Source organism: Athene cunicularia (genome assembly GCF_003259725.1).
Source record: "Athene cunicularia isolate RWA chromosome 21 unlocalized genomic scaffold, athCun1 chr21_part1, whole genome shotgun sequence".
In the NCBI taxonomy this organism is placed as follows: Eukaryota; Metazoa; Chordata; class Aves; order Strigiformes; family Strigidae; genus Athene; species Athene cunicularia.
The window spans coordinates 3,145,499-3,157,317 of NW_020799127.1; the positions used below are offsets into that span (position 1 = coordinate 3,145,499).

The 11,819-nt window shown below is 40.2% G+C and overlaps 1 protein-coding gene across 1 annotated transcript; it reads right to left on the bottom strand.

Annotated features, from left to right (window-relative positions):
* Positions 1-912: 912 nt before the first annotated feature.
* MFN2 (mitofusin 2) lies at positions 913-11,699 on the bottom strand. Its single transcript, XM_026862595.1, has 18 exons — positions 11,492-11,699; positions 11,103-11,281; positions 10,277-10,412; positions 9,751-9,913; positions 9,114-9,238; positions 8,682-8,790; positions 8,482-8,589; positions 7,931-8,084; positions 7,622-7,689; positions 7,332-7,453; positions 6,880-7,006; positions 6,121-6,225; positions 5,547-5,649; positions 4,665-4,885; positions 4,367-4,516; positions 3,276-3,472; positions 2,772-2,906; positions 913-2,090 (listed from the first exon to the last, which is right to left on the bottom strand). Exons 2-18 carry the CDS (start codon positions 11,275-11,277, stop codon positions 2,021-2,023), a joined length of 2,268 nt encoding a protein of 755 aa, XP_026718396.1. The 5' UTR covers positions 11,278-11,281; positions 11,492-11,699; the 3' UTR covers positions 913-2,020.
* Between the last annotated feature and the right edge of the window lie 120 nt (positions 11,700-11,819).

Sequence of the window (11,819 nt, forward strand, 5' to 3'; positions counted from 1 at the left end):
CATATGTGACAGCTGAGAGCCTGGAGATGCAAATTTATTCACATAATACCTGCAGCAGAGTAACAGTGGATGATTGCACTTACCACAAGCCTAGAGAACACACTTCCAGAGGCAAGGACTCAAATTCCTTTCTTATTCATTCTCAGATCTGATCTAAGCCATATTTATGGCCTGGTGGCTGCCTGAGGAAACCAACCAAGCCCTCTGATGAAAGACACTTCAGTTTGGTTTGGATTCAAAGCTAATGGAAGCAAAATGTTTGTTTGCTTCCTGCATTCCAGGGACATAACAGAAGTCTCACTGCCAGATCAAGATACTTCAAGTCTTACTGCCTGAAGTACATACTGACATTTCACTACTTTTACTCCCTCAAGAATCAGGCAGCTTCTTCCTTCTGGAACTTCCATGACACACAAAACAGACTTGTAACAGGCACATATATTCACACCTGAGCATGAACGAGAAATCCTAAGGCCAGTTGATACCATTTCCAAGAAAAAATTCTCATTGCCAGTAAGAAGGAAAAAAAAAAAAAATCCACGCTTAGTAGTTCTGAATTCATCTGGGACCTGCTCAAAGATAGCCCATATTTTCTGAAGTTTGATGCTGAAGAGATTTAGGTTGTCACTAACCTCAGAATTACAGATCTGATTCCTGATTCCTCAGACAATTTATGGGGAACAGAAAGGTTATACCCAATACATGGCAAAACACTGACCCACTAAGTGGAAAACAAACTTTGCAACGTAGGAACCTAATCCTGGTACTACTGTAATCAGTGGGAATTTCTCCTCTATCATATCCAAAAGGAAGAGACTCAAAGTTTCTACGGTTCACAAATCTCATACTCCATAAGTACCCCAGGGCAAAATTCAACAATTAATTTGATCTATTTACAAATAAAGAATTTAAAAAAAAAAAAACATGGTTGCCTTAACCCATTGTTGCCCTGGCATGAAATACAAGGGGGACATCTCCTGTCCACCCCAGAGGAGCTGCACTTGCCAGCTCATTCTCATACTTTTAACAGAAGAGAAACAACATCAAATCATATTACTGCACGGACTGTAACATCCTATGGGAACTCTGCATAAAGCAAAATCTCTTACAGCTTGTAATCTGCATGCTGTTCTTGTGGCCAAATTGTGGTAATGGAATTCCAAAGGCCTGCTTCCAGAAACACAGCTGTGCATTTCCAAAAAAACCCCACATTCATCAACTTGTCTCATAAGGCATTCTGTCAATCAGCTTTTCTTTCCTATTTTTCTTCCTCAGCAACCTGCCAAATTATCAGCACTATCTCCTTCAGAGAAGCCAGTTACATCTTTGCAAACTTTTTGTCTATGATGTGAAATGGGCTAGACTGCATTAATAAAGAGCTCTTAAGAGGAAGAAACGAACTCCAAGACAATAAGCTTACCAAAGCAAAATCTCTGTCTTGCTTTGGAAGAGAACTGGGTTTTGTTCATAGGTTTAAACATACTGACTGTAACAAACCTCCCTACGAAGGGACATGGTGACTCTGTCATGTTTTGTAATAACGGAATATTGACCTAGGAGTTAGGCCTGCATGGGCTATAAATGCACTGTGAAACCATCATTACAGCTGTGTGCATGAGGCCTTTGTTTAGACAAACAACTGCTTGTCACATACATTAACTTGGGGCTTGGAATTCGAAAGTTCTATCTTCATGTAGTAAAGTCAGAACAATTTTTAACCTAATAAATACTTGTTTGTTTTAAAGTTGTTACTGTACTTGATTTTGCTTTAAAAAGCCCCCTGTAAATGTATGAAGCATTCATTCCTTCTGAAGTAGCCTGGTCTTACAAGAAGGAAAAAGAAGAGTTATAAACAGCTAGTGTTTAGAGGTGGGACACAAAATGGGGAGGCAGAATCCTACTGTTCACACAGCAATAGGCTTCTGCTCATTCCCTTTAGGGAATTCCATCACCCACCATGTTCTCTGCAGTAATTAAGAGAGCACTGAAGGAAAAGTGCTGATCGTCTCTTCTTCCCAAACTATCTGCTTTGCTGAAGGTACTGATGTGTGAACATGTTGAGTTCACTGTCAAGCCAACCTGCTTTATTCCTGCAAAGACAGAAAATCTTCATTAGGTGAGTAAATAAGCCCTTCTCAGGCCAATGTGAAAGAAGCATGACTAAAATGAGTAAACAGCAAGGCCTGAAGAGGAGTGTCAGAGGTCCATTCCAAAATGCTGCTACTCTTCCTTGCCCTGCCTCAGGTCAGGAGCACTTGCCTGCTAACAGTCCCTAGGCTTTCAGCTTCAAACTGAGATCTTGCTCACAGCTTCACACTGATCTTACTGTGCTGGTAAGGAAGGTTTGAAAAATTCTTCCCAACAGCCTTTGCAGGGTGAAGAAAACATGAAGAAAAACATCAGACAACTGTGTACAAAAGGCAAAGGTGAGACTTTTTGCATAATTTTATAATAGCCTGAAGGAGTTCGTAGGAGTAGGGGACTGTACATTTTGATAAATACAAATGAACTGTAATTGCAAACAAACCAAAAACAAGAGGAAAAAGGTGTTTTGTGCGACAGAATATTTAAATGACTGTCAGCTGTACATGGTAAAGTACACAGTGAAAGGAAACACGACTTGGTAGGGAAAGATGCTGATGTCTGCACATCAAACACTGACGGAGGAAGGACTGCACTTAAAGATACACCCTAATCTGAACATTTTAGGGCAATCACATGACAAACAATTGTGTGTAAATGTTTGTGTATACAGGATGGTAAAATCTCACCTGAGCAGTTTTGCTTTACTCTGCAGCGAATCCAGAACTTCAATTTTTTTATTCATGACAGAAATTTCCTGCTCAAGATTCTCCCGTGTGACATCCACTTGCTGACACAAATGAGCAAACGTTCCAGCAAGCTCTCTATGAAACAAGAAAAATAGCTGGATATGACAACTAAGATCAAGCAACAAATACAGGGAATAAATCCCTTTGCTGTATGGTCATACTGACTCAGATGTTCATCTTTTCACTTCTGCACAAGAATATATTAACAGCATCAGAGCAACTTGGTTTGAAAAATGGAAATACATTAAGACTAATGCTTAACAGTACCCAAATACTACATCGGTGATTCAAAAATAACTGTACTATTCTTTTAAAACACATGTATCATTACACATTCTAAAATCTGGCATTCAATATGCAGACGTATCTTGTTTAACAAGGAATATCATTTAAGCCCAAACAACAGAATTCAGAGAAGGTTTTAGATGAATATAGACAACTCACTGTTGGACTTGGTGGCTGCAATTAGAACCCGTATAACTGACGATGAGCTGCAACTTCTCACCAGCGTACTCTACAAACTGCCGTTTGAAAGCTCTCTCTTTTGCTTTTGTGGTCCAGGTGAGGCGCTCATATACATAAAGGAGCCCATAAAGGCCAAAAGAGAGAGCAATCAGTCTCCAACCCACAGCCTTCCAGACCTAAAAAAAGCACAAGGAGAAGCAAATAATAGGATCATCATCTAGGAACATGCTAACTCCTAACAATGGTGCAGGCAACATTGCATTTACCTTCTAGGCACATGAAAATGAGCTAGAGAGATAACCCTGAGGTCAGACAGCTCACTACTGATGCCCAGTCTACAAAATAAAAATACCTAACCCAAACTATTGGGGTTTTGTATGTGTTAACCTGGTTCACAGAACCTGTTTCTGAAGTAAAAGATGCTTTTAAGCAGCTATCTCCCCTTTGAGAAATCATCCACTGCTAGACACTGTGACACCAGAATAGCATGTAGGTATGGAACTGGTGCTACAGAAACTCAGGTTCTTCCTGCAGCAGGAACTAGTTAACATGCAACTTGAGTTAGATCTCTTACGCCTCTGCAGTTTGGGGAGGTTTGAGATTCAAAACATCCATTATTTTCAAAAGACAGAAAAGCAGGAAGTGCTGATTTTCTCCAAAATAAATTAGACATAGTATCTAAAATTAAGTGCCCTCCTCCCCTTCCAGGAAGGAAGATACACATCATCAGAGGCTCTTCGTAGACCTATCTGTCCTGATTCCTTTATAAATGGGAAAACTAGTTTTCTCACAAAAAAAAAAAAAAAAAAAATTGAAAAATCGGGGCACTATTTAATGCTTTTGTAACTTATTTTGACGGGTTATCTTCACAACAAACCTGGGTCCAAGCCTAACTATTATGGAAAATAAGCTCAGTATTTATACTCAAATGGGAGATCAAAGGAGAAAGTATTTCACAATCTGTGAATAGCAACTATCTCCAGGACCTGGCAGTGCAAGCACTTTTCAAGTCTGTGCTCCAAGATTATTTATATAAATTTATATAAATGCTGCTCGGACTGCCAACGCACCACACCACCAACCACGATGATCCCCATGGAAGTTCGGGAAGTTAACGAGGCCAGTCCAGTCACCATTGACACCATGAGCTCTTCCTGGGTCATAGAGCCCTGAGGCAAAGGAGGCAGACTGGGATTTGCTGGTGTTAAAGGGCGTTGAACCTAATTAGAAAAGCAGCAACAAAACAAAATAAAAACAAAGTACATAATAAGAGAAGGCAAGCCACTGCCCTTCCCACCAAAAAGACTTCAACAGCTACTGAAGTGATGAATATCACATCTACCATAATCACTCAACAAGGTATCTTACCTGGTCATTATAACCCATCAAGGCCCGACGACCATTCTTTGGTCCCAAAAACCTGTTCACCAGCATTGTCCATCCAAGAGAGAAATGGAATTCTATGTCCTCTTGGAAGTCAGCACAAAGCTTGTCACAGTTCAGATCATAGCTGAGTGTGAAGCACTGTCGGGGAACTAACATGTCTATCTGGCCCCGCAAAGAGACTGGGAGAAGGGGTTTTAAGCCATCTGCACAGACAAAAAACAAAAACGTTTTAAAAAGGCTACTGAGTTCACAAGAATTAACTGAACTCGTATTCTGTAATCAGGGTGGTTTTGTGTTGTTCCATCGTCAGCAGTTATTTTTCTTAGTACCTTAAACTTCCTAAAGCCAATCATGTTGCAAAGCAAGAGATACATCACAAGTCACTATTTGATTCTTAGTTCTTCAGATCAACACAGGAGGAAATCTTTCCATGGATACTCCTTATCATTACAGGTAGCTGGTGAAGTTTACAGTTTAGCCATAGCTTGCAAAACAGAATCTGAAAGCCAGTTCTAAGACTGTTCAGGCACCATACTCCTATTAAAGCTTATATTCAGACAGGCACCTAGTTACAAGTTATTCACATTTCATTAGAATTTTGCTCTGAGAATCTCTCAAGTTTCTGAAGTCACAGTTCTTCTCTGTCCTGAGAATTAAGCTGATTTTATATATTCATTAGCAAATCACCGCACAAGCTCAGAGAGTGGAAAAAGCAGGAGGAACTAGTCCTCTACACAACATCATTACTAATCAAGATGGAAAGTAAGATGATGTCAACCGCACATCAGCCATCAGATTAAAAGAGAAAGCCAGTTATTTTGAATTACAGTTAAAGTGAAGATAAAGGGAAATAGCTGAACTGACCTATCATTTCTTGCTGCATTGTCTGCAGCGAAGATGTGATTGCGTTGGAGCAACGATCTGACATGTTACGTCCCAGGCCTTCTTCAATATGTTTATGCAACTCCTGGCAAACAAAGGAAGAGTTATTAAGCTTAAAATAAACATCGGTAAGATGTACGCTACAGGTACTAGAGCTCACAAGTTAAAAAAATTCTCCTAGAACAGAGGCATGCTTTCTGTCTGCCCACTGTTCTACCATTAATTTCATTCCCCTCCCTCCATTTCCCAGTGAAGGAGAGGAAAAGGTAAATTTAAAAATCTCACACGTACTCTGTAGTCTAGAAAGAGTTCTGTTTGATCTATACAATATGATACATCACATGCATACCAATTTACCACTGAGATTATTTAAAAAATAATCAATTTCTTCCTTTTTTTTGATGTTCACTTTTTACAGACGCTATCCAAATGCAAGAGACATTCTAACAAAAGATTTTTCACTGTATGAAAAGCTTAGCTCCTATTACTGAGCTCAGAGCAGAAAAAGGCCTCTTTGAATTGCTTAAGCAACCTGTATGAAGCAAACAGCACTTACACTCTTGTAAACTTTAAGAACTACTTGAGATGGATGGAAGTCTGCTTGGTATTCATCCACCAGCACTGAAAGCCGTCTGATTTCTTCTGCCATTGCATTTGACACCTAGAGAAACAGCACAGGACAGAGTTTCTATATATCCTGTCCTAGGGAGAGACAGAAAACCAGCACTGAAGACATTAATTTCTTAGTGAGCACTACTGAGCACTAGGCACTATGATTGTGCAGCACCAAGCAGTCATTGTGTACCAACTGCAAAATGCAATACTGGTGACTTGCAAACAAAGAAGATGGCCGAGAAATATGTAGATCTATGCTCTGTATAACAATGCAGACAGAAAAAAACTGAGCCAACATAAGACTTGAGAAAAATGTACAGGCCTTTTCTGTATATTCATACTAGTAAAAATGGCATGTTATTATTGTAAGACAACTGACATTACTATGAATAAGGAAACTTAAATATTTTAGTATTTTAGGAAACATTTAAGACTGAAATATAGTAGCAATAATAATTCAAACATTAATCAGTCTCATAGTTTTTTAAAATCATCTTATATAAGTCTCTCTGAAAGGCACCCCCAAGTATTGTAATTTTCTTTTTATTACCTAAAAAAACTTATTCTGAAAGTATTTCATGTCTTCCCATCTGTAACTCCCCCATTTCTAGTACTTCAAACCTGTCAGTGCTTTGCATTTTTCCCACCATGCCAGTAGTGTTTCAGACAATTTATTTTTTCTGCAGCCACTCCTCCTTACCTGCCTCTCCACTTCTTCTGTGATCTGTTTTATTTTCCGCTTGTAGTCTTGAGTAAGGAGCTCCAGCTGTTTGTCAATAAAACCTAAACGTTCCTGTCGTTCCTCTCGCATTTCCAGACAGTAAACACTGGTGAAAACAAAGTACCCATCAAAGAGCCAGATAAATGCATTTTTGATCTACAAATATCATTTCAACTCCAGAAACAAGACAGATTCTCTTGCCCAAGAACAAAATGTGTCAGAATCTACAACACACTACATACACATGGCACAGGACAAAGAAAAGGTTCTTTTCCCAGTACTCTCACAGTTCACTAGAAGCAAGACTACTGGTACACGTCCATCCCACTCCCAAACATGCTGTATTCTACTCTGCGTTTTAGATGTTCATATTCCCTTAAATTTCTCCCAGAAGACAAGCTTCAGATATGCAAGCACCAAGCCCTCCTCACCGCTGTTCCTGGGCAGCAATATGCACAGAATCCATGATGAGACGAACGTCTTCCGCAATCTGTTTTGCTCTCACTGTATGCTGCTCAAATTTTGTTTTTACTGCTGACTGCGAGATACATTCCTGCATATAAAAGGCAGTCCAAGATGAGCAGCAGGCAGGAGCACGCTAACACAACTTCTCCCTCCCATATAATCTAGTTTCAAAACAAGGTCCTGCTCCATGTTTATAAATTCTAGTTCCCAGCCCTTCAGGAGTAAAATCTAACAGGCTAGTAGGCATAACACTCACCTCAAATCTTCTCTCGAAGTTTTGGAACTCAAACATTCTTACTTGAAAACCATCTGCCAATGCTCCACCTGAGAGAAGGAAAGTACGAAACAATCACTTAAGTTTTAAGAAAGCAATCAGATGTTGGACGTCAGGAAACACTCCTGCTTTACCTTGAAGACAGTGCAAAAGTGCTGCTAAGTCACCTCTTTGCTTTTGACTGCTCTATTAATAATCTGACCCACCCCAATTTTATCCATTTTTTAGAACAAGATATTCTCTCCATTTTTTTAGAGGGAAGAAAATAAAGTTTCTGTTAGCTTTCCTCACCTCCTTCTGGCATCCCCTGAGCCCTCTGAATTCTGGCATTGAGCACTTCTTTTGCTGACACAAAGAAAATTCGATCCCCTGCCTGGGCTCGATCCACCACACCCAGTTCATCTACCAGGAAACTGGTACACCGCTCCATGTGCTGCCGACGGACCTGAGGGATAAACAGGATAAACCCCACATGCAGTTAAACCCACTTTATGCTCCATCTCTTAAAGGTTACACCAGGCACCCAGATGCCCTCTGCTGGTCTAAGCTCCAATACAAAATTTAAAAAAAAAAAAAAAAAAAAAAGTGTTTTATGGAATCTTCCAGAGGTAATCTTAAGTGATCTAACTTCAAACGCCCCAGTGAAACTCTATTTCCAGCTCAGAAATTTCAAGTCATGTTTTGATCACTGATCTATACACACTTTAGTCTCCACACTACGGTAATAAAAATCCAAACTGTAAAACAATCACATACACCACTTTGATTCCACCTGCAAGGCCCAGAGTCAAAATGGACTCTAATATCCATGCAAAGAGAAGAAATTTAAACACATCACAAACCTCCTCCATGTACTCTGGTTCAGATGCAGATGCATCCCAGCGGTTATTTAAAATAAATATATTGGGCCGAGACAGACGTTCATTCACCTTGTGAAAGAACTGTTTCTCCTAAGTAAAACAGAACAAAACCTCTTAAGATTAACATGTCAAAATTTTTTAACTTTCAGCCAAATTCACTGAACAAGTGGACTTGAACATACAGTTTGCATCAATGTTGATTCAGAATTTGCCACCAGGACAAATACATCAGCATCTAGACAGAATTTGTCAATCCAACTGTCCAGCTCAGTGGTTACATCAATGCCAGGGCTAGCAATAAAAAGAGAAGAGACATTAGGATGCTATAGAAACAGCAAAAATGGAATTTAAAAAGTTAATATGAAATGTGTTTCAGCTTTTCAGGGCATCAAATTCCCATGTCTGAGCTACAGTGTCCTGAGGCAATACAGAGTACAGACTAAAAGGAAGTACCAATCAAGAGAAACTCTGAGTACTAACCACAGCAAAGGACTTTAGTCACTGTCATAGATTAGAACAGGGTCAATTTCCTCGATGTTTGTTAAATTTGTACTGTAAGACATTTGTCCAATTAATCTGTGATAAGCAGGAAAGGAAAGAAAGGTATTTCTCACCTGTCCATCAGCACCAGGTCATCCTTTAAGAGAGGACATTTGGAATTGGGCCACATTACGCTGACTAGGCTGCCAGCATTCAGAAGCTCATCTTGATGAAGGGCATGAGCCAGCTGGTTCACTGTCTATTAAAGACAGATAATTTATAACATTTCTTGTATGCTAAAACCTATTAACACAATTACCTCCTCTTCAGGGCTGTTCACAGTTTAAGATAAAATCAAAGTCCAAATCACCTTCTCACCAGGAGGTTTTCCACATAAAACTTGCTCGAGTCTCTTAGTCAAAAGACAACTAGTTTATGAGAGATTTTCCTGTCAAGAAATGTCACTGAGGAATTATCAGGAAGTCTGTGCCTTCTATCAGTCCTACAGAGCCCAGAACTCAGGCATCATTTTGGTTCCCTGCTATCACTAACAAATACAACATACTGTCTTTTTCATAAAATGGTCAAGTAACTTACTCCATTCCTCCCTTCCTACATCTATCAAAAACCTGTTCTCCATCTCTATTCCTTTAGTGATTAAAACCCTTAACTGTGAAATTTATTTACAGTGTTTTAATTTTCTTGTTCCTTCCCTTTTCTGACACTTCTGAAGAGCTCTTCTCCTTTATCTTATGCTTAAGAAAACTGTACCTTAACACTCTTCTTTTCCTCTGAGCCTTCAGTAAGCAGGAAAGCTTCATGTCCATCTGTCCCTTCTACACGCAGGAAACAATTTGTGGTGTGTCCAATTCCTGACGGAAGGACTTTGTCCCATAGCATGGCATTTATCACAGTGCTTTTCCCATTGCTCGTCCTGAAGGCAGATTAAAAATGGGACAGCTAGGCTTCTGAGAGTCAGGTATACTCATTTTAAAATTACAGAAAGCAAGGTCTCTAAACTCAAGCAACATCAGAAGCATTAACAATTTAAGTACCATTGGCAATTTACAAAGAGACGTTTCAATTTTCTTATTTTAAGAATTCTTCCAAATCAAAGAATTATGTGCTACAGTATTTGTTTCCAATTTACAAGAGGATTCATATGAGGGACATGGACGTTACAGGCAAAAGCTGGAGCACTGGTGTTTCTATAAATATATTTTACTGGCTACAATCCTAAAGAAGCCAGTTGCTTCACTAAGTGGGGAAGCATAGGCAGCATAAGCACGTGACTCACCTTCCAAAAAAAGCAACTTTCATATGTCGCCTTGCCAACACTTCACTAATGCCACTGACTTTTGACAGGTAGCCTTTGACTTCCAGCACCTGCTCTTCTGTGGTGACAGGATCAAGCTCTATATTCTTGTGTGTTTCTAAAATCAAAATACATCATGTCTCTAAATTCCAGAAGTCATCTCTCTCAGTACTGGGTGAAACATCTCCTTCACAATGTAACACACTTAACTCAGAGTTTGTGTCCCAAAGACCGTGTGGGTAATCCTGACACATGCAATTACACCCTGAGGTGATTTTGCATTAGCATTTATCAGCTGATCTCTTTTGTGTATCTAAAAACCATTCTCATCCTTAGCAATGCTTTAAATAGAATGCAGCCAATACTTTCAAACACTCCAACGTCCTTAAATATATATATATATATATATTCTGTCTGTGTTTTATGCTGTTAAAGCCAATTATTGGCATATGGTATATGTGTCACCAACAATGACATCTCCAGGCAAGAATATTTAAAGAATTATAGGCAAAAAACATAAAGGGTCTTCTACAATTTATTAGAAAACTCCCAAACATGAAAACCCACGCATGGTTCACTAACCAGTTCAGTTTCCTAACATGTGTGAACATGTCAGCTTTAAAATATAAACCCTGAACTCCAGCCAAATTCAATAAAATAATTTCCTGTTCTTATAAATACTGATAGATTAACAGACACGCATATATAAATAAGCACAAGTGTATGAGAGCCATTTAACCAAATGAGGGGTTTTTGTGTGCCTGAGGGAACCACTGTTACGCACTTGCAGTTCAAAAATTCAGCTTACCTTCCAGGAATGAGGAGCTCTCATTGATGTATGCAGCCAATTGTTCGAAGATACCATTGATTTTCTTCTTTGCAGTGACAAAATGTTTAAGTGGAGATGCATTTACCTCAGCCATGTGTCTTTTATCCTTCTTCACTGCAACTATTGACTTGGAACGCGTAAACAACAGGGACATTGCGCTACAGGGAAAAACCCAGTAAATAAAGGTGGCTCACCAAGTGCCAACAGCTATCCAGCTAAGCATTCTACCAAAAACTAGGTAAGTACACGTTTTAAAAACATTTTTTCTTTCACAAATAAGTTGTTCCACTTTCTACAATTGGAAATTACTCCTTCTCCGTTCCAACAAACAGGCCCCCCGCGATCCCTTCTGCTCTCCCTCCGCTTACTTTCAGGATGAGTTCCGTTTTCACAAGTCAGGCATGGTCAGCTCGAAGCCCTCCTGAACACGGACGAGTGCAGTATTCCTGCCCCCTCCTTCACCCTGGCCAGGCCCCGTCCCGCAGCTCTTTCAGCGACGCCGACTCCAGCCTGTCCCCGTCTCTGCGGCAGAGGGACCGGCGGATGAGGGACGCAGGCGGCCGAGCTCCCTGCGGGGCCAGGCTCTGCTCCCCCGGCGCCCGGGGGGATGCACGGGGCAGAGGCTCCGGGCGGCCGCCATCGCCTTCCCCTCGGAGCTGCGGGGGCGGGGGGTGCGCGCCAGGAAAAGGGCGGGAA